Raw genomic sequence first — 27782 nt, 5'->3', positions numbered from 1 at the left:
GTCTGGAACGCGTTGCCTGGGGAGGTGGTGGGAGCAGATACAATAGCACCATTTAAGGGGCATCGAGACGAATACATGAATAGGATGGGAATGGAAGGATATGGACTCTGTAAGTATATACGGTTTTAGTTTAGACAGGCATCATAATCGGCGCAGGCTTGGAGGGCCGAAGGGCCCGTTCCTGTGCTGTACTGTCCTTTGTTCAAAGGAGTCTTTTCTTTCAGAGAAATGATCGTGCCAAATCCACTTTGAACATGTCTTTGCGATTTTATTCTGCAACTCGTTCCGTCCAGTTGCATTCAATTCGTTTTGCAATGGGCGAACCCAGCACCACGTCAGTGAGATCCAGAAACGCATCTAACAAACTTTAATCAGTGAGGAATTTGCAGACACAGTGAGGAGCTCGACATTTCTACATCAGAAATACAAAGTTGTACAAGACTGAGTGAGATAACGTACACTTCAGAAACCTCAGCTGATTTACGCTATGACAAACATCTAAAGAGATCGCTCAACATTAAAACAAAACACTACGTTAATGCAAGACTTGGAACGTCACTGCGAGGTATCAGTAACCATTACGCACACTGTGATCAGGGGATAATATGGGTTCTCCCCATATTAGTATGGTGGCACGCAGTTATTCTTTAACATAGACCCTCGTGCAGACGACATCATTGGCGACCAGTGTCTAAAATGAAAGAAAAACGTATTTTATTATCCACTTACTTTAAAGAACATTTAAAGTTTAAGCACAGGACTTAAGTTCAGTTGGGAAGGAATTTAAAGAAACTGCATTTATGTAGCACCTTTCGCAACCATTGAATGTGCCTCACACAAAAACAGAAAATGCGGGTCTGACAGCATCTGTGGAGAGAGAATAGAGCCAACGTTTCGATGACTGTTAGTCAGAGCTCTGACAAAGGGTCATCCAGACTCGAAACGTTGGCTCTATTCTCTCTCCACAGACGCTGTCAGACCTGCTGAGTTTTTCCAGCGTTTTCTGTTTTTGTTTCCGATTCCAGCGTCCGCAGTATTTTGCCTTTATCATCGGATGTCCCTCGTTGCTTTATAGGTATTGAAATAGTTTTGCAGTCACTGTTGTAAGGTAGGAAGCGTGCCAATTTGTGCACAGCAAGATCCCATAATCAGCGCCACGAGAGTGATGAAGTAAAGCGGTGTTGGTTGAGGAGTACGTATCGGCCAAGTCGCTGGCGAGATCAGCCCTGCTCAATTTCGAAAGGTGCTACTTGCATCCATACGAGGGTCCTCAGGCTAATGTCTCATCTGAAAGATGGCACCTCTGACTGTGCGGCACTCCCTCAGCACAGCTGTCCAGAGAAGGTCCACTGTGTTGATCCGGGATATGGAGTGATTTTCTTTGGAAGAGGGGGTTGAGTAGGTTGGGCCTGTACTCACTGGAGTTTAGAAGAATGAGAGGTGACCTTATTGAGACATATAAGATTCTCAGGGGGCTTGACAGGGTAGATACTGAGAGGCTGTTGCCCCTTGTGGGACAGTCTAGGACCAGAGGCCATAATCTCAGAGTAAGGGAGTCACCCGTTTAAGACAGAGTTGAGGAGGAATTCCTTCTCTCAGAGGGTATTGGAACTCTTTACCACAGAGGGCTGTAGAAGCTGGGTCATTACGCATGTTCCAGGCTGAGATAGGTTTTCAATCAGGAATCAAGAGTTATGAGGATAAGGCGGGAAAGTGGAGCTGAGGATTATCACATCAGATCAGTCAAGACCTCATTGAATGGCAGAGGAGAATAGGGGAGCCGATGGCCTAGTGGTCATCCAGAAACTCAGCTAATGTTCTGGAGACCCGGGTTCGAATCCCACCACAGCAGAGGGTGGAATTTGAATTCAAAAATATCTGGAATTGAGAATCTACTGATGACCGTGAAACCATTGTCGATTGTTGGAAAAACCCATCTGGTTCACTAATGTCCTTTAGCGAAGGAAATCTGCCGTCCTTACCCGGTCTGGCCTACATGTGACTCCAGAGCCACAGCAATGTGGTTGACTCTCAACTGCCCTTCAAGGGAAACTAGGGATAGACAGTAAATACTGGGCAGCCAGCGATGCCCACATCCCATGAATGAATTAAAAATAGAGACTTGATGAGCCAAATGACCTACTTCTGCTCCTTCATGTTCTGGCATTTAAGTGGCAGCCTGGGGATATGGGCTTGAGACACTTGAGGAAGTCTTCAACCTAGACAATTTCTGACAGAGAGGGGAGACATCTAGCAGTTGAGCTGAGGCAGGTTTTGACTCACAGCAACATTGGGGATGATTATCTGAGAGTTTGCGAGCCGCAGGACAATTTAATCATGGACATTAATTTATCGTGACTCCAACTAGCCATACCCAGGAGCACAATCACTGTGTACCATGAGTGAAAGGGGAAATCAAAGGAGGTCTTGATATCCCAGACAGTGACCATTGTAAACACTGCCCCATTGAATGTGACCTCCTCTGACAGTGAGTCAATGAGAAAAGCATAATCACCTACCAGGATTAACTCGTTGTTGACCAGTTCACGCGTCCAGTGTGTTTTAGGTCCACTGCCACTTAGAAGAGTTTGCTTGCAATAGATTTTATTCTCATTTTCCCAGTTGGGCAGGCTCTGCAGGGAAAAGAACATAGATGGCAGTAATAGATCTCAGTCACGCACACAAAAATAAACCCTTCACCGAGTCTTCTGCTTCTCAAGGATTAGATATTTGCACAGTTATGGTCCTGGGCACTGGAATGCGAGAGCTCACTCACTTTCTCTCCTTGAGTCCTTTTCGTCCGAAAGATGTGCGGGTTAGGTGGATTGGCCGTGCTAAATTCTCCCTCAGTGTACCCAAACAGACGCCGGAGTGTGGCGACTAGGGGATGTTCACAGTAACTTCATTGCAGTGTTAATGTAAGCCTACTTGTGACACTAATAAATAAATTTTAAATTTTCTCTCAACCCAGAAATCATGGGTTCAAATCCTGCCACACCAAGTATTTTTTTACTTTGTTCTTGGGATGCGGGCTTCACTGGCAAGGCTTGCTTTGTAGCCCACTCCTAATTGCCCTTGAACTGAGTGGCTTGTTCACCCATCTCAGGGGGGATAGGTAAGAGTCAACCACATGGCTGTGGGTCCGGAAGCAATGGCCTAGTGGTATTATTGCTGGATAATTGATTCAGAGAGCCAGCTAATCTTCTGGGGACCCGGGTTCGAATCCCTCCACGGTAGATGGTGGAATTTGGATTCAATAAAAAAATGATATCTGGAATTGAGAATCGACTGATGACCATGAAACTATTGTCAATCGTCGGAAAAACCCATCTGGCTCACTAATGTCCTTTAGGGAAGGAAATCTGCCGTCCTTACCCGGTCTGGCCTACATGTGACTCCAGAGCCACAGCAATGTGGTTGATCTCAACTGCTCTCTGAACAAGGGCAACTAGGGATGGGCAATAAATACTGGCCAGCCAGCGACGCACATGTCCCACACGAATAAGCCAGACCAGGTAAGGATGGCAGATATCCTTTCCTAAAGGGACATTAAAGCAGATGAGTTTCTACAACTATCTGGCAGTTTCATTACCATTATTTATGAGACTAGCATTTTATGGGAGATTTATTAATTAATTGAATTTAAATCCCCTTGGCTGCCATGATGGGATTTGAACTCTTGTCCCTGGAGTTACAAGGTCTCGAGGTTACAACTCCAGTAACATTGCCACTATGCTACCTACCCACTTAAATTATGAAATTGAATTTACTAATCTGGTGATTTGTATCTGATGATGGCTGGATTGGCATCAAAACCCAACTAGCTCACCAATCTTCCTTGGGAGGAGAAGCTAAGACAGCCTGACCTAGCTAAAAGCTTCATCTTTAATGATATCGCAGCAACTAAGGGTTGGTAATAAATATCATCATGTCACACGACAAATATATTTTTAGGAGTTACACTAGTATAAGATGGACATAGATAGCCAGCATAATCAAGGACCCCATGCACCCTGGGCATTCTCTCTTCCACCTTCTTCCGTCGGGAAAAAGATGCAAAAGTCTGAGGACACGTACCAACCGACTCAAGAACAGCTTCTTCTCTGCTGCATCAGACTTTTGAATGTCCTATCAAATATTAAGCTGATCTTTTTCCTCACCCTATCTGTAAGTGCAACACTATATTCTGCGCTCTTTCCTTTCCTTTTCCCCTATGTACTCTAAGTACAGTATGTTTTGTCTGTACAGCGCACAAGAAACAATACTTTTCACTGTATCCCAATACATATGGCAATTATAAATCAAATCAAATGGTGTAATTAGTCCGTTAAACTACAACGTCCCCACTTGATCAGAAATCACTTTATCGGGGTCACAGAATTAAAGTTAAAGTTAAAAGTTTAGTTATTAGTGTCACAAGTAAGGCTTACATTAACACTGCAATGAAGTTACTGTGAAATTCTCCTAGTCGCCGCATTCCGGCGGCTGTTCGGGCCAGTGCACCTAACCAGCACGTCTATCAGACTGTGGGAGGAAACCGGAGCACCCGGAGGAAACCCACGCAGACACGGGGAGAACGTGCAGACTCAAGACAGACAGTGACTCAAGCCGGGAATCGAACCCTGGTCTCTGGTGCTGTGAGGCAGCAGTGCTAACCACTCTGCCACTGTGCCACACCTAAAGTTTGAAATCAGAGTCCAACCTTGCTGGCCAACCTGATCAGCTGGCTCAGAGCAACAGAAATTCTGGTGCATCCCTCAGGAATTCCGATTCTCTGCTACCAGGAGTTTGGAATCATTTACTGGTAAACGGGTTTCACCCATCAGGAATCAGGGGCTGTACCCACCGTGTTTCGCAGTCAGAGGGTCTTTGAGTTTGCCCACTTGAACTCTTGACCACTGCATCCGATGGCCGATAGATCAAAGCTATTTTAAATTTCTTTCATGGGACATGGGCGTTGTTGCCCAGCATCCCTATTTGCCCTTGAACTGGGTGGGTCGCCTTGCCATTTCAGAGGGAAGTTAAGGGTCAGACACATGTAGGCCAGACTGGGTAAGGATGGTGGATTTCCCTCCTTGAAGGAACCAAGTGGGCTTTCAAAGCCACAGATGCCAGTAGCTTCATGGTCACCATTGCTGTGGGCAGAACGCACACAAATTCTCAATAAGCAGTCCTGCTGGGTGAGATTCCGGGGCAGGAACACGATTTCATACATTTGCCCCTCCATCTCTGCTTGAGAGAGAATGGTAGAATCCCTACAGTACAGAAGGAGGCCATTTGGCTCATCGAGCCTGCACCGACAATAATCCCACCCTATCCCTGTAACCCCACATATTAACCCTGCTAATCCCCCGAAACTAGGGTCAATTTAGCAATGGCCAATCAACCTAACCTGCACATCTTTGGGCTGTGGGAGGAAACCGGAGCACCCAGAGGAAACCCACGCAGACACGGGGAGAACATGCAGACTCCACACAGACAGTGACCCAAGCCAGGAATCGAACCCGGGTCCCTGGTGCTGTGAGGCAGCAGTGCTAACCACTGTGCCACCGTGCTGCCTGTGTAGAATAGTCTACATAGAATAGATTCACCAGGAAGATAGTGAAATATCGAATGGAAATACAGATCAAAAAACTCATTTAATTCCATTCACTACTGTAGTTTGAACATCACTAGGAGCTTAATCTGAGTACTACAGTGTAGAATAGGAGATGGCAAATCAGCTGCTTTCGGAAGGACATTGCACAGAAAGAGGCCATTCTGTCCATCATGCCATTCCCATCCTACTTCCCTCTTTCACCACACCACTACAATACTTTTCTTTTTCAGATATATATCTGTCACACTTCAGATGCTTTACCCAGAGCATCACACTCGTTACATCTTAACTACAGAAAAACCACAACCTAGAATCATAGAATCCCTACAGTGCAGAAGGAGCCCATTTGGCCCATCGAGTGTGATGCACTATCAATTACGATACGAGGACTCCAGCGAGTGAGTGAACTAACAGGCTTTTATTCGCAAAGAACTGGAGCACACCCTTGTAGCTAACCTGGCCCAGACTGAGGCAAGGAGGAGGAACCATCACCTTTATACCTCGCCCAGGTGGAAAGGGAGGAGTCTCGGGCCAGGTGCAGCATGAGTGTGTCCAGGCATACACATGTAATTACAGTGGGTCACCACAGAGTGTGCACTGACCACAGTCCCATCCAAGCCCTATTCCCGTGACCCCACATATTTACTCTGCTAATCCCCCTGACACTAAGAGGCAATTTAGCATGGCCAATGCACCTAACCCGCACATCTTTGGAGTGTGGGAGGAAGACCAGTTTGGTAAAACGGATTGATTTGTTGAAATAAATGATTGCGGTTTGTCTGGTAGGAAAAAACTTCCGATGGGAAATCATCTGAAGCAAAATCCAATTTATTGTCCAAATAAAATATTGTGAAAGACAGGGGGAGGACGAGCAGACAGAGACCCAAGGCTTGGAATGAACCCAGGTCCCTGGCGCTGTGAGGCAGCAGTGCTAACCACTGTGCCACCAATGGCTGACAAGAAACAAGGCAATGGGGAAACCTCTTCTCCGAGTCAGAAAGTTGTGTGTTCAAGTCTCACTCCAGAGACGTGAGCACAAAAACTAGCCTTGGCACTGCTGAGGATGTGCTGTGTTCTGCCTTATCAATTACATTGTTAAGGTTTGTCAATGACATGGTTATGGTTAAGAGAAATAGATGATGGCGGAGCAGGCTCGAAGGGCCAAATGGCCTCCTTCTGCTCCTATCTTCTATGATGGACATTAATTGTACCTGTTAATAGGGGACAGCTGGGAAACTGGATTGAGTGGGAGGAGAGCTGTGAGACTGAACAAGCCAATAGACTCTCTCGATAAAGAAAAGTTCTGTGTCTTGATTTTAGCTTCACCAACTGGCTTGGATCCTGCGGCTCTGTTAGAGGAGCCGTTTTTTACCTAGAAGTGCTCAGGATGTTAAAGATGCCATGGTGCTATTTCAGATAAGAGCAAGGGAGTTCTCCCAGGTGTCTTGGCCAATATTTATCCATCAATCAGCATCATTAAAAACTGATGGTCCGGCGAGTATCCCATTTGTGGGAGCTTGCTGTGAGCAAATTGATTGCCTTGCTTCCTATAACAATGACTACACTTCAAAAAAAGCTCTTCATTGGTTGAGAAATGCTTTTCAATAGCTTCAGGTCATGAAGGGCGCTATAGAAATGCAAGTCTCTCTTGCTTTTTGTCAGCACATTGTACTCAAGAGTGACGTGTTGAGAATTGAAGTCAGCGGTCACTATTCAAAGATAAAGTTTATTTATTAGTATCACAAGTAGGTTTACACTAACACTGCAATGAAGTTACTGTAAAAATCCCCCAGTCGCCACACTCCGGCACCTGTTCGGGTGCACTGAGGGAGAATTTAGCACGGCCAATGCATCTAACCAGCACGACTTTCAGATTGTGGGAGGAAACTGGAGCACCCCCACGCAGACACGGGGAGAATGTGCACACTCCGCACAGACAGCGACCCAAGCCGGGAATCGAACCGGAGTCCCTGGTGCTATGAGGCAGCGGTGCTAACCACTGGGCCAGCGGGAGTCCAGCGATATCACAATAAACAACACCTAATGAGAGCCGCAGGAGTGTGAGAGATAGACAGAGAGCAGCAGGGCACCAGGCAAGTCCCAAAAGAGATAAAGAATGAAACAGTGGGAAAGGGAGAGAGAGAGAGACAACATTTATTTCCCTCATATTTTGCCCGAGCATTGGGAGGAAGTTAATCTATTTAAATGTTGTCAGATGTTACTGCAAAGTGAGTTATCTACCGCATCATTAATTGAAAGTAAACTGAGCTTGGTGATGCTCCAACAGATGAGGAATTAGTCACCCTTCACTTTTATAGTCGCCACAGGGGGCCACCCACAGTTTATTTGTTCCACGTTAATGATGCATTCTGTGTCTCATTGTGGCATGTTGCCCTCGCTATCTGATATCTCCTTTTACTGTGTTCTAAATGCTTCTGCCCTCCTGTCCCATTTACTCACATCCAGCACCAAGTATTGAAACGCTGCATTTTATTCTGGAAAGTCTTGCGGAAGGAAATGCTTAACCCGCAAGGTGGCTATTCAGTGTAACAGCCTAATTCAGATGGAATGATCTATTAATTCAATTGTTGAGCAATTTGCTGTCCAATTTAAGTGGCTCGATTCACATTATTCATCATTTCATTTCTCTTTAAGGACTATACTAATGGTCTGGCCACTTTGAATTGTCGGTAGCCGTGTGTTCTGATGTTCACCTTGCATTTTCTCCCATCCACCGTCTCCTCTTCGAACTCCTCTCCTACTTTAAAGTTGATCTCGGTGGTCCTCACCGTGGTGGAAGTCTTGATGTAAAACTGGTCGCCGTCCTGCCTGATCTCCACCAGCGGTTTCGATGCTGCGGCCACTGCGACCTTCCTCAGCATTGCGTTTACCCCTGAACGGAGAGATTCGGGGAGAGATTCGGTCAGTTCAGGGCAGGCTTAGTGACTCGAAAAAGATTCATCTTGAAAAGTCGCAGTTCACTTGATTGCTTTTTCTCTTCAATTTTTTATGTCTGTGGGGCGGGTGGAGTTAATGTTGGCAATCCTGTCACAATGAAGTGCATGTTCTAGTTGTGAGTTTGAGCAACCATTACCAATTGTGGGAAGGTTAGGGCATTATTCTGGACACACAAGGAGCGGTTTCCGCCTGTGGTGGAGGAGGAAGGGGCCTGTGCTCTCTGGGTTTTGTGAATAAACCAGTGTTACAGAAAGACTGACCCCAGATTCCGCCTTCGTTCTGTGAAGGAGCAGTGAATTAGAACATGGGGAATTTGGGACTGGGGGGCAATTTGGGATGGGGGATGAGAAGGGGAATGGGAATTTGGGGTGGGAAGAATTTGGGGCAGGAGGAATTTGGGGTGGGGGAGCATTGAGGCAGGGTGTGATTTGGGGCAGGAGGTGATTTGGGGCAGGGGGAATTGTTGGGGGGAATTTGGGGTCAGGGAGGGGAGGGGAGATGGGGGAAGGGGAGGGCAGATGGGGGAAGGGGAGGGCAGATGGGGGAAGGGGAGGGCAGATGGGGGAAGGGGAGAGAAATTTGTGGGAGGGGAATTTAGGGCAGGGGGAGATTTTGGGCAGGGAGATTTGGGGTGGAGGAAATTTGAGGTCAGGGTGGGGAGAGGAGAAGGTAGAAGGGGAGGGAAGATAAAGTTTTAAAAGTTTAAATTTTATTTACTTATTGTCACAAGTAGGCTTACATTAACACTGCCATGAAGTTACTGTGAAAATCCCCTAGTCGCCACACTCTGGCGCCTGTTCGGGTACACTGAGGGAGAATTTAGCACGGCCAATGCACCTAACCTGCACATCTTTAGACTGTGGAAGGAGCCCGGAGCACCCGGAGGAAACCCACGCAGACACAGGGAGAATGTGCAGACTCACAGACAGTGACCCAAGCTGGGAATCGAACCCGGGTGCCTGGCGCTGTGAGGCAGCAGTGCTAACCACTGTGCCACTCTATGGGGGAAGGGGAGGAGAATTTAGGGCAGAGGGAGATTTTGGGCAGGGAGCTTTGGGATGGGGGAGCATTGAGGCAAGGGGGGGATTTGTGGCGGGGGGGGGCTGGTGGCAGGGGCGGGGGGGGAGGGTTAGCAATCTTTTCTATTCCAAGGACTTCACATAATTTGACAAGCTCACAACACAATTCGAACCCTCTGCTTGAGGCGATGGCAGGATGTGAGGGAAGGGATTTCTGACCATCAGCAACAACTCCCCTCCCCCCCAAGTCCCACCGGGCACCCCACATCTCCCACTCCCTCCACCCTCCCCTTCACCATCCCCCCCCACCCTCCCTTCCCCCCACCTCCCCCCCCACTCCACCTTCAGTTCCTCCATCCTCCCCCCACCTTCACTCCCTCCTCCACCCTCCCTTTCCCCCCCCCACCTTCACTCCCTCCACCCTCCTGTCCAGTTACTCACAAACACCACTAACTATAGAATGGTCATATTATAAAAAAAGGCGACCTGATACATCAAAGAGTCTCGCTCGGGGAAATCACACGTTTGAAGGGCTAAATATCTCGAAAAATGTACAAGAGAATTCGGAAGCCAGGAGGAATGAATGTACTTCCCGGTGAAGCTGGTGTCTGCGTTTTGTCAGGATATTTATTAGACTTTGGGAAAGATAGTTATTGGGTTTGTCTGTCCCCAAAAGATTAAAGAGAGGCAAACCAAGACTGAATGAGAATATAAAGACCAGCTCTGTGCATCTGTGTTTGGCAGACGAATAACGAGCAACTAAAAGCAGGGATCGTTGGAATAAGAGGTTCTGTTAAAACCTTACCCAGTACTTTCAACAGCTCATCAAAATTCTCACTGCTCCGCATCTTCCAAGTGCCAGCAAAGTTGGGCATTTTGTGCACTTCTCCTCACAGAGGGTTGGTACTACGCTGCAGCTTCTCTGTGGAATGAAGGAAGTGCTGCTCGCTGTCAACCTCCCAGCTGCTGCCTCTCAAATTCTGCAGCTCTTTACACCAGAGTTCTGAATCACACAGCGTGCGCCCAGAGTCCAAACCCACCCAACTGCAGCCTTATATTTAAAGTGACAGCATCTCTTTTGTTTCGTCATGTGTGCGGCTGGAGGATGGAGCTCAGGTCCCCGGCGGAGACCCCACACTGTTCGCAGATTGGCTAAAAGAAATGAACCCGGTGCCCATTGGTTGAGTGGGACAATTGCAGGCACCATTGCCCACAGCTCAGGGAGAGCCCCTGCCTTAGATATTTGCCCCCCCCCCCCCCCCCCCCCCCACACCCCCCCTCCCCCCATTCGCATCCCAATCGCACTCATCCTCGACAATCTTCTGTCGAGTCTACTCCTCCAGTCATGGATTTCAAATACCTGAACTTCTGGCACTAGTGTAAGGCAGCTGTTCGGGGCAGCGTGGTGGTTAGCACTGCTGCCTCACAGCTCCAGGGACCTGAGTTCGATTCCCGGCTTGAGTCACTGTTTGTGTGGAATCTGCACGTTCTCCCTGTCTGCGTGGGTTTCCTCCAGGTGCTCTGGTTTCCTCCCAAAAATGTGGAGATGCCGGCGTTGGACTGGGGTAAACACAGTAAGAAGTTTAACAACACCAGGTTAAAGTCCAACAGGTTTATTTGGTAGCAAATGCCACTAGCTTCTGGAACAGGCCGTCCCTTCATCAGGTGGAGTGGAGAAATGCTCACAAACAGGGCATACAGAGACACAAACTCAATTATTGAGTTTATTGAATTATTGAGTATCCAAAATTGAGTTTGTGTCTCTGTGTGCCCCGTTTGTGAGCATTTCTCCACTCCACCTGACGAAGGAACAGCCTGTTCTGAAAGCTAGTGGCATTTGCTACCAAATAAACCTGTTGGACTTTAACCTGGTGTTGTTAAACTTCTTACTGTGTTCCTCCCACAGTCCAAAGATGTGCGGGTTAGGTGCAGTGGCCATGCTAAATTACCCCTTAATTCCCCAGGGGGATTAGGAGTTAAGTACACAGGGTTACGGGGATAGGATTGTTGTCGGTGCACACTCAAAGGGCCAAATGGCCTCCTTCTGTATTTAGGGATTCTATGAATAGGCTGCTTGTTACACCAAAGTTCCCTGAAGAGAACATTTTAAAAAATTCATTCGTGGGACATGGAGGTTGCTGGCTGGCCGACATTTACTGCTCATCCCTAGTTGGCCAGGGGCAGTTGAGAGTCAACCACATTGCTGTGGCTTTGGAGTCACATGTAGGCCAGACCAGGTAAGGACAGCAGATTTCCTGCCTTAAAGGACAGTAGTGAACCAGATGTGTTTTTCCGACAGTCCACAATGGTTTCACGGTCATCAGTAGATTCTTAATTCCTGATTTTTTTTTGATTGAATTCAAATTCCACCATCTGCTGTGGTGGGATTTGAACCCGGGACCCCAGAACATTAGCTGAGTTTCTGGACTAATAGTCTAGCGATAATACCACTAGCCCATCGGCTCCACGTTGGGTGGTGTGTATAACAGTCAGTGATCCAATGTTGCCAAAAATTAAAGCCTTACCTCCCACCCATCAACCCCCCCCCAGCCCCAACGCCATCTTGGTCCTTATTTTCATACATTTGTAATATATTAGTTGAGCCTCAACTGGAGTAATGCGTCCAGTTCTGAAGACTTCAGGAAGGACGTGAAGGCATCAGAGAGAATTCAGGAAAGATTGACAAGAATGGTTCCGGGGTGAGGAACTTAAAGTTGCCCGGGTAGACTGGAGATGTTGGGATTGTTCTCCTTGGATGAGAGAAGATGAAGAAGAGATGTGATAAAGGTGTTCAAAACTATCAGGTGACTGGACAGAGTAGACAGGCAAGTCCCTGTTGGTGGAAGGATTGAGAGCCAGAGGGCACTGATTTAAGGTGGATAAGAACTGGAGGTGACAGGAGGAAGAGTTTTTTTTGTGTAGCCAGTGGATCGGATCTGGAGTGCACTGATGGAGAGTGGCCTAGAAACTGGGACAATTGTGACTTTCAAAAGAGAATTGAACAATTATCTGAAGAGAATTGATTTGGAGGGCGATGGGATAAAGAAGGATGAGTGGAATAGGTATTTTGCACTTGTCGGGAGCTAGCACAGGCATTATGGGAGGAATGATTTTGATTTGATTTGATTATTGTCACATGTATTAATGTACAGTGAAAAGTATTGTTTCTTGCGCGCTATACAGACAAATCATAGCATTCATAGAGAAGGAAAGGAGAGAGTGCAGAATGTAGTGTTACAGTCATAGCTAGGGTGTAGAGAAAGATCAACTTAATGCAAGGTAAGTCCATTCAAAAGTCTGATGGAAGAAGCTGATCTTGAGTCAGTTGGTACGTGTCCTCAGACTTTTGTATCTTTTTTCCGACGGAAGATGGTGGAAGTGAGAATGTCCGGGGTGCGTGGGGTCTTAATTATGCTGGCTGCTTTTCCGAGGCAGCAGGAAGTGTAGACAGAGTCAATGGGTGGGAGGCTGGTTTGTGTGATGGATTGGGCTTCGTTCATGACCTTTTGTAGTTTCTTGCGGTCTTGGGCAGAGCAGGAGCCATACCAAGCTGTGATACAACCAGAAAGGATGCTTTCGATGGTGCATCTTGTAAAAGTTGGAAAAGAATGGCCTCCTTCTGTGCTGTAACCATGACTATCTATAACACACACATATACACACATACATGTACATATGAATGGTAACTGTGATTTTACTCCCACTCCTGTATTCCCATCACCCAACTCTTGTTCCTCACATCCTCCCTTCTCCCCGAGGTGGAGAAAACCGCACTCACTGCTCCTCATTTTCCATCCTACCACCTCAGTGCCTGCACTCGCCCATCCTGCCACCTCTTTCAGCCTGGTGTGCCAGTCTTCTTCCAACCTTGGCCTCCTTCGCCACCAGTTCCACCGGCAATTCCAGACCCAGACACCTTGGCCCTGCCGACCGGAATTTTCTCCCTTAAACCTGGAACTTGCCACCAAAGAGTCATGGATCCTAACCCAACAGAATGTTTCAGACTGAGGTGGGTGACGGGTATCGAAGGTACAAAGGCAGGATTGAGGGATTGTGGCACAAGTCAACAATGAGGAGGTATCGTGGCGCAGTGGGTAGCATCCCTGCCTCTGAGCTAGAAACTTCTGAGTTTGATTCCCACCCCAGGCCTTGATGGTCGAGGAAGATGCATTCATAATGTGGCCAAACAGATTGAGTATCAGCCTGCGAATCCTTGAACGCACATCAACGGCAGGTGGTAAGAGCAGGAGAGATTCCTGGTCAATAACATGGAGAAAGAAAGTTGGAGCCTCTACCATGACTACCCATAACGCCAGATTACATCATGCATGTTGCTACAGCAACTCAAGATTCCCTGGGCGGGATTTTACAACCTCATTCATCCTGAAACTGTAAAATCCCATCTGAGATCAATGGACCTTCCCATGGTCTTCCTCTCGCCCACTCCGATTCCTGTGGCAGGCAGGACCGTAAAGTTCTGGCCCCTGTTTGAATTGTAACACACGTCCATAAATTAACAATGGACTGATAGGGCGAATGGCCTCTTACTGTCCCAATGTTCCACCTTATCATCTTTCTCAGGCTTTACACAGTCAAATTTCCCCTCAGACCTATTCCTTAATTGCCCTAAAGTTACATTATGCTAAGGCACTGTAAGTTGAATCGAGCTTTTCAACAGATGACAGAAGCCACCAACAAGCACATAAACTTTGAGAAATTAGGTGGGATTCTGAAATCTAAGGAGACTACTGGAGGGGGTTCAGTCGCCTCCTGACACAAACTGCATTCTGCTCATCAACCAGAAATATCCCTCAGCAAGGCGCTGACGGGCCAGGAAAGATGCGAGGCTCTTTGCTGATGGTCTATCAGCTTTCCCTGGCCAGTGTGATAGCAGGTCACACCATCGGTAGGGTCTGAGCGCAGCAAGATTGTCTCGGTCAGTTTGGCAACTCGTTACTGGAGTGGGGTAGAAAAAAAACCAGCCAGGAGCGTACACATTGGGTGTAACCGGATTGGACTCGGAGGAGGAGAAGGTGGCCATTCAGCCCCTCGAATGTGTCCTGTCATTCAATCAGAGCATTATTTGTATTGTACCCAAACTCCACTTGCCCACTTTTGCCCAGTATCCCTTGTTAGACGTCGTGTTGACATTAGGCTGACGGTTGTAGAAACTCAATGGTAATTTCTGCTGATTGAACTGGGAGGGAAAACGGAATGGATTCTCCGATACAATCTGCCAATGCCAGCTTCACATCTCGGAGTAGCTCTGAGTTTCCTTAAAGCGGGTGGAGAGATATCCAGTTGTTTGGAGGCTCCTTTTAAAGTTTAAAGTTTTAAAATTTGTTTATGAGTGTCACAAGTAGGCTTACATTAACACTGCAATGAAGTTACAATGAAAATCCCCTAGTCGCCACACTGTTCGGGTACACTGAGGGAGAATTTAGCATGACCAATCCACCTAACCAGCACATCTTTCGGACTGTGGGAGGAAAACGGAGCACTCGGAGGAAACCCACGCAGACGCGGGGAGAAGGTGCAGACTCCACACAGACAGTGACCTGAGCCAGGAATCAAACCCGGGTCCCTGGCGCTGTGAGGCAGCAGTGCTAACCACTGTGCCACCATGCCACCACTTGATCATGGCTTCCAGCTAATGCCAATTTTCGAAGTATCACTAGAGATGTGGACCAGCATGAGAGAGTGTTCTAGATCGAGTGCCACCAGGTAAAATACAGCTGGGGGTGGATTGTCCCATGAGGAGAGATTGAGGAGAATAAGGGGTGAAATCACAACATTTTTTTACAGGGTTCACCAGGGTAGAGGCAGGAAGGATGGTGCGCCTGGTTAGTGGCAGGGCGTTCTAGAACCAGGGGACACAATCTAAGAGTAAGAGGCAGCCCATTTAGAACTGGGATGGGGGAATATCCCCGCTGAGGGCAATGAATCTTTGGAATTCTCTACCTCAGAGCTGTAGAGCCTCAGATATTGAGTACTTTCAAAGTAGAGGTATATAGATTTCCAGATATCACTGACAGCAGGGAATATGAAGATAGTGAGGGAAGAATGTGTTGAGCCATGATCTAACTGAATGATGCAGCAGGCTCAAGGAGCCAATTAGCTCTTGCTCCTATGTTTCTCTTTGCATATTGGTCTTACTTTGGTTGATTTAATTTTACTTGAATCCATTCTTAGGGTTTAATTGGATCTTGCCGGCAAGACTTACATATATTGCCCATCCCTGGATGCCCCAAGATGGTGGGGCTGCTTCTCGAACTCAGTAGTTTGCTAGTTAGAGGACTATTAAGAGTCAACCACCTTAGTGTGGGATCAGAAACACATGTCGACCAGACGGGGTCAGAATGGCAGCTTTCCTTCCCTAAAAAGATTTCTACAACACCTTTCACAACGTCTAGACATTCCATAGCACTTCAGAATTAAGTACTTCTGGAGTGTAGTCACTGCTGTAATGTAGGAAACACCACTGTCCAATTTGTGCACAGCAAGCTCCCACAAACAGCAATGCGATAATGACCAGAAAATGTTTTATTTTTGTGATGTTGGCCAGGGCACCAGGGATAACTTACCCAGCCATTCTTTGCGAAAGTACCAGGATCTTTTACCTGAGAGCTGTGCCTCGCTTTCCTCTCACACCTCCGGTGGTGTAGTGCTCCCCAGAACAGCGCAGGAGTAGCAGTGAAGGACAGCAGTGGGCAACCTGCAGCCCAGGAGCCACATGTGGCCTATCAGGCCTCTGAAAAGTGGCCCACAAGATACTTTGTTGCCTAAGCACAGGATTGTCACATTCTGCTGGTTTCCTTTGATAGAATCATGGAATCCCTACAGTGCAGAAAGAAGCCATTCGGCCCATCGAGTCTGCACCGACTCTGACAGAGTATCTTGCCCAGGCTCTCTCCCCCACCCTATCCCTGTAACCCCACACAGTTATCCCGCTAATCCCCTTAACCTGCACATCTTGGGGCACTAAGGGGCAATTTAGCACAGCCAATCCACCTCACCTGCACATCTTTGGACTTGGAAACCAGAGCACCTAGAGGAAGCCCACACAAACACGGGGAGAACGTGCAGACTCCACACAGACAGTGACCCAAGGCTGGAATTGAACCCGGGTCCCTGGCGCTGTGAGGCAGCAGTGCTAACCACTGTGCCACCCTCACCTTTTTTTTCCTACTGGTGTGATTGGAGTGATACGCAAGTAAGGCAAGGGCGAGTGAAGTGAGGTGAGTGCTGATTGCTCACAACATTAACTGTGAGAGTCGTGCGCTCGCTCTGTGTCTGATCAAGTGTAAAGGTTTATTTTGTTTACTTGAAGTTGATGGTGGTTCTATTGATATAAGTTTTATTTATTAGTGTCACAATGAAGTTACTGTGAAAATCCCCCAGTTGCCACACTCCGGCGCCTGTTCGGGTACACTGAGAGAGAATTTAGAATGGCCAATGCACCTAACCAGCACGTCTTTCAGACTGTGGGAGGAAACCGGAGCACCCGGAGGAAACCCACGCAGACACGGGGAGAAGGTGCAGACTTCGTACAGACAGTGACCCGAGCCGGGAATCGAACCCAGGCGCTGTGAAGCATCAGCGCTAACCACTGTGCTGCCCAATATATGAATGATTAAGCATTTTCTATAATGTATGAAATATTTGGCTTGTACTGAATGTATTCAATCTTATTCAAGGGCTGATATTTAGTGAACAAGCCCGATTTCAGTCTAGCAGGCCACTGTGATGAAGGAGAGCCACTCATGTGGCCCACTCACCATCCCGGGTTACCCATCACTGGTGTGTGGGGGGGGCTTTGTACTCAAGGGGCTGGAGTGTGAAATGAACCGGCGGACTGAGGCGGAAGCGCTGCCCCGACTGACGGTAGAAAAACTTGTAAACACGAGGAAAGCACCTATTCTTTTGGAAATCAGCGGGATGAGCATTGTTCAGTAGGAAGTGAAAATTCCAGGTTGTACACAAAGGGCTGGATGTGGAGTTGTGTGTCCTTTATTGAGCCGAGCTTTCTGATTCCCTAGGGCTGCATCAGAGCGTTTGATCGAACTCATCAATCTAGCAGAACTGCTGGAAATCATTTACAACAAAAGAGAGTGGGAGCCGGACAGATGAGGCTCGGGGGCCTGGGTTTCCCTTAACAAATTTACTTAAGCTGCAAATAATAAGGCTGGAGGTGGTGCACTGCATTTATTGATTGATTGAGGAATGGGCTGGATGCTCATCAATCGCCCATCTCCAAGGGCAATAAATCATACGTCCTCTGAACCGCTGGCAAGTGGGAGACAGTCCGCTGCCAGCAGTTCCCCACCCCCCCCCCAAGTTGGAGAGTAATTAAGTTCCGCCACTAACTTTCAAGCATTTGGGAAATGATACCCAAACGATCCCAAGTAAATCCAGGCAAGAGAGAGACAACGTTTCTGTGTTAATCGTTAGACAAACAGAATTAATCTTAACAGCGGTGTCCACATTAAGATGGGAACGGCAGCATGGTGCTAATGTTACTGGACTTTGTAATCAAGAAACCGGGACTCCTGCTCTCGAGGCGCGAGTTCAAATCCCACCACAGCAGCTGTGGGAATTTAATAAAGTGGAAGGGAACTTCACACAGTTTCCACTGAATGGTGTACCTTCCAAATTAATGTGTGTTGTTACATGTACTACACATCTTTGGTCCAGAATTATCTTTAAAATCCAGCACTGATGCCTTGAAAGGTTTATTGAAGCATATTTTCTCATTTTGATTTGGGTTTTTGTGTGGAATTGGCAGCATTTTTCATCCAAGGTACAGAATTTGGAAGATTGTAGAATTAGGTTTTGTTGGTTTGGGCTTGCTGTTCTTTACTTAAGTTTAAAGTGTATTTATTAGGGTCACAAGTAGGCTTACATTAACACTGCAGTGAATCATAGAATAGAATCCCTACAGTGCAGAAGGAGGCCATTCGGCCCATCGAGTCTGCACCGACCACGATCCCACCCCGGCCCTACCCCCACATATTTTACCCGCTAATCCCTCTAAACTACGCATCTCAGGACTCTAAGGGGCAATTTTTAACCTGGCCAATCAACCTAACCCGCACATCTTTGGACTGTGGGAGGAAACCGGAGCACCCGGAGGAAACCCACGCAGACACGAGGAGAATGTGCAAACTCCACACAGACAGTGACCCGAGCCAGGAATCGAACCCGGGACCCTGGAGCTGTGAAGCAGCAGTGCTAACCACTGTGCTACCGTGCCGCCCCAGAAGTTACTGTGAAAATCCCCTACTCGCCACACTCCTGTTTGGGTACACTGAGGGAGAATTTAGCACGGCCAGTGCACCTAACCAGCACGTCTTTCGGACTGTGGGAGGAAACCGGAGCACCCGGAGGAAACCCACACAGACACTGGGAGAATGTGCAAACTTTGCACAGTGACCCAAACCAGGAATTGAACCCAGGTCCCTGGCGCTGTGAGGCAGCAGTGCTAACCACTGTGCCACCCATATTGGGCTGTCTTCTGACAGAATGAGGTTTCTTTTACTGTGTGAGTGACTTGGGGACAGTCAGTATTTGGTTTTTCTTGAAACTATTTACCTCCAAGACTGCATGGTAAGTACATCATTCTCCAGACACCTCAGGCAGGATTTTTCTCCCTCTCTGCAGAGTGTTTGGTGCACCGATCTTATGGTCCCACCGTTGTCAATGGGGTTTCCTGTTGCACGCACCCCTCGCTGCCGGGAAACCCGCAGCCTGGGTGTACTGTCAGCAGCAACGTGAGATCCCATCGGCAAGAACGGCAGCAAGATTTTGGCGTCAGTGTTCTGTGCCTTGCTCTCTCAGGGTTTGGGCATCTGACCCTGATGTCATGCTCATGTCATCTTTAACATCATTGTCTAATGAACATAAACATTAACCTTTACTCCACAGTTGTGGCCGCCACAGATTGGGCGGCCAATGTTTCGACAGCAGACTGCAATAGTACACACAGCAAGGGGGGCACAAACTTAAAATCCCACGCGCCATCCGGTTAAGGCCAATTAAAGCCCGGCGTAGCCAACTAATTGGGCAATTGTAAGTGATTCTACGTGTCCCGGGTTATAAGGCAAGGTGGGGAGGGGGAGGTGGGGGTTCACAGCTGGAGCAGCAGATTGCCACAATAAAAGGACAAAGGAGCAGAGGCCCAGCTGGTTGCGGCACCGCCTGAGCCTTGCTGAGAGAGCTGAGGGCCTTCCTTCATCGTGAAGATTGGCCTTTCTCCCAAAGGAAACCCATTTGAGAGGAGAGTCTTGGAGGGACTCTGGATTAAGGGCTCTTCCAGACAAGGGAAGATTCATAAACGTGAAGGGTCTGCCACAGGAGTGCTAGGACACTAGGGCCTTGTGCATTCTGCACTCGAGTGAAGACTCCTCCAGTGAGGGGAAGAAGGGAGAGGCGGGTAGCTGGCCAGGGACTACAGTGTCCTGGCTGGTTAGCCACACAAGGGCCCTGATGCTGGAGATGGGGCAGGTGACTACACGGATGCCCAGTTTCAAGGACACGCCAGGTGACCAGACTCCTCGGTGTCTCTGGCATCTACATCCCTAGAGACAGTAACTGCTCACTGTGACGTGACAGATATGGAGGCCAGCTCCAATTGTGTGGGTAGCCACCCAATGCCTGGGCTCTCGAGGTCTTGAACCTTCAGGTCCTGGGCTGGCAAGGAGCAACTGGAGCTCTGAGGACAACTCCCAGGCAACCGCACAGCTACGGTCAGATTGATCAGATACGGGCAGTCAGGCAGAGGGAGTCTGTGATTTTGGAGCTATGACTGGTTTACCTTGCAAGGCTTCATAGAATGTTCGCCATCAAGTGGGCCAGCTAGAAGAATCCACCGACCGGAGGCGATTTCAATCCCGCACCGCTCACCTTATCTGTGACCACCTCCGGTGAATCCTGCAGGTTTGTGCTTGTTACTCCAGCAGCAGCCATGATGCCTACATCCTAAAACACTCCCAATGGCACAGCCTTCTACCCCACGCCCAGCACAACTAAAAGGGGGCGTCTGTAAGTGAGGAGACAACATTGGTCACACACCCATCAAGGTGAGATTTAGATGCCTGGACTCATCAGGTCTGCCCAGTAGCTGCTGGGTGGTGACTGACCTATTGGAAAATACAAAAGTCAGTACCAGACAGCACTACAGCCGCAGGCTCCCATGTTCACCATCCGCTTCCCCGCCCACCTGCAGAACCCCAGATGGAGCGAGATGTTTGTTATTCACCCTGACAAGGTGGAGAAGGTCATCGACCCACTGCCCTTAGACTCACCAGACTATCCCATCAGTGCCCACCCACATCATGGGCAGCTCGGTGGCACAGTGGTTCGCACTGCTGCCTCACAGCACCAAGGACCTGGGTTCGATCCCAAAGTCTGTGTGGACTTTGCACATTCTCCCTGTGTCTGCGTGGGTTTCCTCCGGGTGCTCCAGTTTCCTCCCACAGTCCAAAGATGTGCGGGTTAGGTGGATTGGCCATGCTAAATTGCCCCTTAGTGTCAGGGGTCTATCTAGGGGTTATGGGGATAGGGGTCGGTGCAGACCTGATGGGCCGAATGGCCTCCTTCTGCACTGTAGGATTCTATCATCGGCAAATTCATTGCTTGTTTAGGCTGGGACATTTCCTCCTCTGCCCCTGGGGAAGAGGAAAGATCGCAGAACGCCCTGGCAATCTGGAGGCAAACAAGTCATTGCTGAATCATGTGGCTGCCCAGAACCCACCTCTGCCAGTGGCACAAGCTGGTTGCCAGGGGTCTCCAACCAGGGGTTGGTCAGGGTGGCTGGGCGGGGGGTGTTGCTGGGACATATCTGATGGGGCTCCCTTGGATGGCTCAGGCTGTGGTATTCTGCAGCTAGTGAGGGTGGCAGGAGGGTCCGGCCCTGTCCACCAGGATGGTCTGATCTGGATGCTGCAACTGCGTACCTCCTAGCAGTTTTTTTTAATCAGTCGTACTCAGTTTCCTTGGAATTGAGGCCTGACTCTCCCTCCACTGCCCCAGCCAATGGGATTGACGGTGGCCATGGTAACTGGCAGACGCTTCCAGGATATGGTTCATGCCCACTGCACCTGTACGTTCTGTCCAGGGCCCCCAGTATGACCAGATGCTAAACTGGCACTTCAGGGAGGATGTGAAGGCATTGGAGAGAATGCGGCACGGTAGCACAGTGGTTAGCACTGCTGCTTCACAGCTCCAGGGACCTGGGTTCGATTCCTGGCTCGGGTCACTGTCTGTGTGGAGTTTGCACATTCTCCTCGTGTCTGCGTGGGTTTCCTCCGGGTGCTCCGGTTTCCTCCCACAGTCCAAAGATGTGTGGGCTAGGTTGATTGGCCATGCTAAAATTGCCCTTTAGTGTCCTGAGATGCGTAGGTTAGAGGGATTAGCGGGTAAAATATGTGGGGTTATGGGGGTAGGGCCTGGGTGGGATTGTGGTCGGTGCAGACTCGATGGGCCGAATGGCCTCTTCCTGCACTGTAGGGTTTCTATGATTCTATGAACAGATTCAGGAGAATGCTTCCAGGCGTGAGGAACATCAGTTACGAAGATAGATTGGAGCAGTTGGGTCTGGTCGTCTCGAAGAGAAGGTTGAGAGGAGATTTGATGGATGTGTTCAAAATCATGAGGGGTCTGGATACAGGAGGTCAAGAGAAACTGTCCCTATTGGTGGAAGGACTGAGAACCAGCGGGCACAGACTTCAGGTGATTGGCTAAACAAACAACAGAGACACGAGGAAGATTTTATAGACAGAGCGAGTGGTTAGGGTCTGGAATAAGCTGCTTGAGAGTGTGATGGGAGCAGACTCAACTGTGACCCTCAAACGAGAATTGGATAAAAACCTGAAGAGAAAAGAATGCAGGGCTACAGGCGAGCAAGTGGGGCTAACTGAATTGCTCTGGCAGAGAGCCAACACAGGCACGACAGGCCAAATGGCCTCTTCCTGTGCTGTATGGTACTTTGATTAGTTTGCTGAACTGCAGATTACAGGCCTGGACTTGGGGGATCGCTAGGGTTGGGAATACAGGAAGATCGAATGGTGGGGAGCGACAAGGAGGCTAGTAAAGGCATGATGGGCTGAATGGTCTCCTCCTCTACCATATCATTCTGTGATCCTTCTTGCCAGGCTCATTAAGAGGCTGCTGTTTAGCACACAGCGAGGCATACCGAACTGTAGAAGATCCACCCCAGCACCAAACCAAAAAGGGGCCTGAGTTGTTCTCCATCTTCTCCCTTCCTGACGGGACGGAAGAGGCTTGTTGTAAACAAAGAAAGCTGGAACACTCAGCAGATCAGGCCTGCGGAGAGAGAAACAGTTAATGTTTCAGGCTGGTGAGCTTTCACTCCTTGTCGGAATCCACTTCAGTGAAAATCTGGTGTTTATCATTCATGATGTGGAGATGCCGGCGTTGGACTGGGGTAAACACAGTAAGAGTTTTAACAACGCCAGGTTAAAGTCCAACAGGTTTATTTGGTAGCTTCAGCTCCGAAAGCTAATGGTATTTGCTACCAAATAAACCTGTTGGACTTTAACCTGGTGTTGTTAAAACTCTTACTGTGTTTATCACTCAGCCGGTGAAGTGGCTTGGCCACTTTTTCGACAACATATCTGCCCACCTGATTTGAGCAATGTGTACGACTACAACAAATTGCATTCATTTAGCTCCTTAAGGAAAATGCCTTAAAGCACTTCAGTTATCAAACTGAGCCACGAGGCGATATTAGGAGGCGACCGAAACGAGGTAGGTTTAAAAGAGAATCTTAAAGGTGGAAAGAGTACGAATTCCTTAAACGCTCATCAATGGGGGTTTTTAACTCTTTCATCAGATGTGGGCATTACCCATCCCTAGTTGCCCTTGAACTGAGTGACTTTGTTAGGCTATTTCAGAGGGCTGTGAAAAGTCAACTACATTGCTGTGGCTCTGGAGTCACATGTAGGCCAGACCGGGAAAGGACGGCAGATTTCCTTCCCTAAAGGGACATTAGTGAACCAGATGAGACTTTTACAAAAGTAGAATCATAGAATCATACAGTGCAGAAGGAGGCCATTCGGCCCATCAAGTCTGCACTGACCACAACCCCACCCAGGCCTTTAACCCCATAACCCCATGCATTTACCCTAACTAGTCCCCCTGACACTAAGGGGCAATTTAGCATGGCCAATCCACCGAACCAGCACGTCTTTGGACTCCCAGATAGTTTCATGATCGCTGTTACTGAGACTTTGTGGTTGGAATTTACCGGCCGGTCACGCGGCGGGATTCTCCAGTCCCGCTGCAGTGAGCGGAGACTTGGTTGAGTGCCAAGTTCTCCGTCCTCCCATGCAGCAGGAGCGGGGGCATGGAAAATTCCAGCATATATTTCAGATTTATTAATTGAATTTAAATTCCTGCAACTGCTGTGGTGGGATTTGAACCCTTGTACCCAGAGCATTAACCTAGATCTCTGGATTACCAGCCCAATGGACTTTACAATTACGCTACCGTCTCCCTCCCAGTAGGAGATGTACAGGACACAGCAGTAAAATGGGACGTCCACCCCTAAAGAGACCACTGAGGGAAAGGCCAGGGCCTGCCAGTTGTGAAATAGATGTCCCTGAGGAAGGCCTTATGGGTGTAGATGGAGCAAGGTTTTGGGAAAACGTACTCCCAGATAGACTGGGGAAACAGGACAAGAGGTCACAGATGAAGAGCAAATTTAGACAGACACCAGGAGGTAATTTTTTATATTCCCCAGTGGCAAAAAGTAGCACATTCAATCGTTGTGCAAGTCCATCTGGTTCACTAAAGTCCTTTAGGAAAGGAAATCTGCCATCCTTACCCGGCCTGGCCTACATGTGACAATGTGATTGACCCTTAACTGCCCCTCTGAAATTGATTAGCAAGTCACTCAGTGCAGGGGCAATTAGGAATGGGCAAAAAGTGCTTGCCCTTGTCAGTGACGCTCATATCCCATGAAAGAATTAAAGAAAAAAAACAGCAGAGAGAGCCTGTTCAAAGGCCGGAACATATTGCAGACGGAGTGATGAAAGCCAGGACATTGGGCTGCTATACCAAACTGCTGCACGGTGCCAAGGGAGAAGACTGAGATTCTGAGGATCCGGAATGTGTTTCGTTCTGGAGAGTTGAACTGGGGCCGTGCAGTCATCCTCAGTTTTCCCGCTTCCTAACAGATGATGCGGGTTGGGAAAATGGAGCTCTGACTCCGTGCTAACGGGGTCAGGTTTCACCCTTCAGCAGAGGGAAGATAAGGGCTCCGAGTGACATTTTGGGCCTGTTGTAAATTAGGCTACAAAGCCTCTGTTTATTTTAATGGAAGGAGCGGCATGGCTGAATTTATGAGGAAACAAGACATTGAGGAGGAAAATCTGGATGATATCGCTCACTTGAAGTATTAATTCATTCCGGATGCCTCAAACATCAAGGGTATTGAAAGAGATCCCGTTGCTGCTATGCTTAGATTGATGACTTTACCTCAGGTTTGAGTGTTAATGATGAGGATTTAAATTTCTCCTTGTAGAGGCCCATATGTGCACAGCATGCTTGCAGATCGAGATTGACATCACTGCCCTTTAACAGCCTGCTCTCTGCAATCCCTCCGGCAGTCTATGAGATTTCCTTCTCCATCATTAAGTACCTCGGAGGCTAGTTTGCTGTTAAGAAAATTGGGTCATATGTTGTATTCAATGTCCTACTGATGAAGTCTTTACCACTGAAAGAACAATTTCTTCAGACTTCCAGTTTTAGACAGGATGTTTTCCAGCCAGTTATGACGTTAACATTAATAGTTAACCAGAGATGTCACAATAAATATAGACAGTGAGTGTACAATCTGTATAAAATACTGCACACTGCTGCTCATGCCCAGGAGTTGATTTAAGGCACGTGACTTATAGCGAATATCGGTCAACCACTGAGAACGAAATCTTTAACATTTAAATGTTATTTTTCCTGGTGGTATACCCTGTTAGGAGTGGGTTAACAGACCTTCCAGTTAAGTCATAATTTGATGTCAATTATCCAATAGAGGTCACTGATATATAAAGGGACTTCAGGTGGCACCGGGGGTTGATGCAGATTGTACATGGAGTTGGATCAAAGAAATAAAGGTAGCTTATGAAGAAGCTGGACTCGTGTCTCCTTTACTGAACTGCAAGCAAGAGGCTCCAGCATACCTCTGTGAAGATTATTGTACCATTTCCCACTCTCTACTATAACTCACAACTTTGATAATATAACTCATGTTTATGGCCTGTTCAACTGACTCCCATATTATACTGCTGGAGCCAACAGCTTATGATTGTGACAACGGTCCTTTATGCCAATCACAGAATTGTTACAGCACAGAAGGAGGCCATTTGGCCCATTGTGTCTGCACCAGCTCTGTGAATGAGCAATTCGCCTTGGGTGGCATGGTGGCACAGTGGTTAGCACTGCTGTCTCACAGCACCAGGGACCCAGGTTCGATTCCGGCTTGGGTAACTGGTCTGTGTGGAGTTTGCACGTTCTCCCCGTGTCTGTGTAGGTTTCCTCCGGGTGCTCCGGTTTCCTCCCACAGTCCGAAAGACGTGCTGGTTAGGTGCATTGGCCATGCTAAATTCTCCCTCAGTGTACCCGAACAGGCGCCTGGAGTGTGATGGCTATGGGATTTTCACAATAACTTCATCGCAGTGTTAATGTAAGCTTACTTGTAACACTAATAATTAAACTTTAAACCTTTACTACACCATTCCCCTGCCTTCTCCCTGTGACCCTGCACATTCTTCCTTTTCAGGTAATTCCCTGTTGAGTACTTCAATCGAAGCTGCCTCCCCCACCCTCTCAGGCAGTGCATTCCGGACCCTAACCGCTCGCTGTGTGAAAATGTTTTTCCACGTGTCACTTTTGCTTTTTTTGCCAATAATTTTAATTCTCTACCCTCTTATTCTCAATCCTTTCATGAGTGGGAATAGATCCCCCTGTCTATTCTACCCAGGCTCCTCATGGTTTTGAACACCTCTTGTCAAATCTCCTAAGGCAGACAAGAAAGTGGGTAGAGTGCAGCATCTTATGAGTTTTTTTCCTCGAGTTTTCTTGTTCTTAACACATCCTTCATCTTCACAAAATTACTTCTGGCTACCTCTACCCTTCTTCTAACATCTGCATCACATCCACCATCTTTTGTTACCATAGGATCCCTACACTGCGGAAGAAGGTCATCCAGCCCAACAAGTCTGCACCGACTCTCTGACAGAGCATCCCGCTCAGGCCCTATCCCTGTAACCTCATGTATTTACCCTGCTAACCCCCCTAACCGACACATCTTGGGACACTAAGGGCCAATTTAGCATGGCCAATCCACCTAACCTACACATCTTGGGACACTAAGGGCCAATTTACCATGGCCAATCCACCTAACTGACACACGTTGGGACACTAAGGGTCAATTTACCATGGCCAATCCACCTAACCTACACATCTTGGGACACTAAGGGCCAATTTACCATGGCCAATCCACCTAACTGACACACGTTGGGACACTAAGGGTCAATTTACCATGGCCAATCCACCTAACCTGCACATCTTGAGACACAAAGGGACAATTTAGCATAGCCAATCCACCTAACCTACACATCTTGGGACACTAAGGGGCAATTTAGCTTGGCCAATCCACCTAACTTACACATCTTGGGACATTTGGGGGAATTTAACATGGTTAATCCACCTAACTTGCACATCTTTGGAATGTGGGAGGAAACCCACGCAGACACGGGGAGAATGTGCAAACTCCACACAGACAGTGACCCAAAGCCGGAACTGAACCCGGGTCCCTGGCGCTGTGAGGCAGCAGTGCTGCCCCTTGCCCTAAATTGACAAATATATCTACTTGTGACACATTTTTAAAAAATCTTTTTGGTGTTTGTGCTTAATCTCTAGTTTGAGTAAGGTAAGGAAATAATCAGTCACTAACCTGCTTCGCTGGAATGTCACACCTTGATTTTGCTTTTCAGGTTACATAGAACATAGAACAGTACAGCACAGAACAGGCCCTTCGGCCCACGATGTTGTGCCGAGCTTTATCTGAAACCAAGATCAAGCTATCCCACTCCCTATCATCCTGGTGTGCTCCATGTGCCTAACCAAAAACCGCTTAAATGTTCCTAAAGTGTCTGACTCCACTATCACTGCAGGCAGTCCATCCC

The 27782-nt window shown here is 48.0% G+C and overlaps 2 protein-coding genes across 3 annotated transcripts in view; one reads left to right on the top strand and one right to left on the bottom strand.

The window, feature by feature from the left end:
- slc25a44a (solute carrier family 25 member 44a) overlaps positions 1 to 27782 on the top strand; it is a 352818-nt gene that overhangs the window by 69824 nt on the left and 255212 nt on the right. The gene's annotated exons all lie outside the window — the stretch shown is intronic.
- Positions 491 to 25220, bottom strand: LOC144480426 (cellular retinoic acid-binding protein 1). Of its 2 annotated transcripts, none has more exons than XM_078199836.1 (4): positions 25075 to 25220; positions 8314 to 8492; positions 2520 to 2633; positions 491 to 691 (listed from the first exon to the last, which is right to left on the bottom strand). In XM_078199836.1, exons 2-4 carry the CDS (start codon positions 8479 to 8481, stop codon positions 641 to 643), a joined length of 333 nt encoding a protein of 110 aa, XP_078055962.1. In that variant the 5' UTR covers positions 8482 to 8492; positions 25075 to 25220; the 3' UTR covers positions 491 to 640. The 2 variants fall into 2 exon arrangements, with proteins under 2 accessions (XP_078055962.1, XP_078055961.1); XM_078199835.1 differs by lacking the exon at positions 25075 to 25220 and adding an exon at positions 10382 to 10451.

This window comes from Mustelus asterias, chromosome 29 (genome assembly GCF_964213995.1).
Source record: "Mustelus asterias chromosome 29, sMusAst1.hap1.1, whole genome shotgun sequence".
In the NCBI taxonomy this organism is placed as follows: domain Eukaryota; kingdom Metazoa; phylum Chordata; class Chondrichthyes; order Carcharhiniformes; family Triakidae; genus Mustelus; species Mustelus asterias.
The sequence above is the reverse complement of the archived record's forward strand: the minus strand, read 5'-3'. Positions and strand labels throughout refer to the sequence as shown.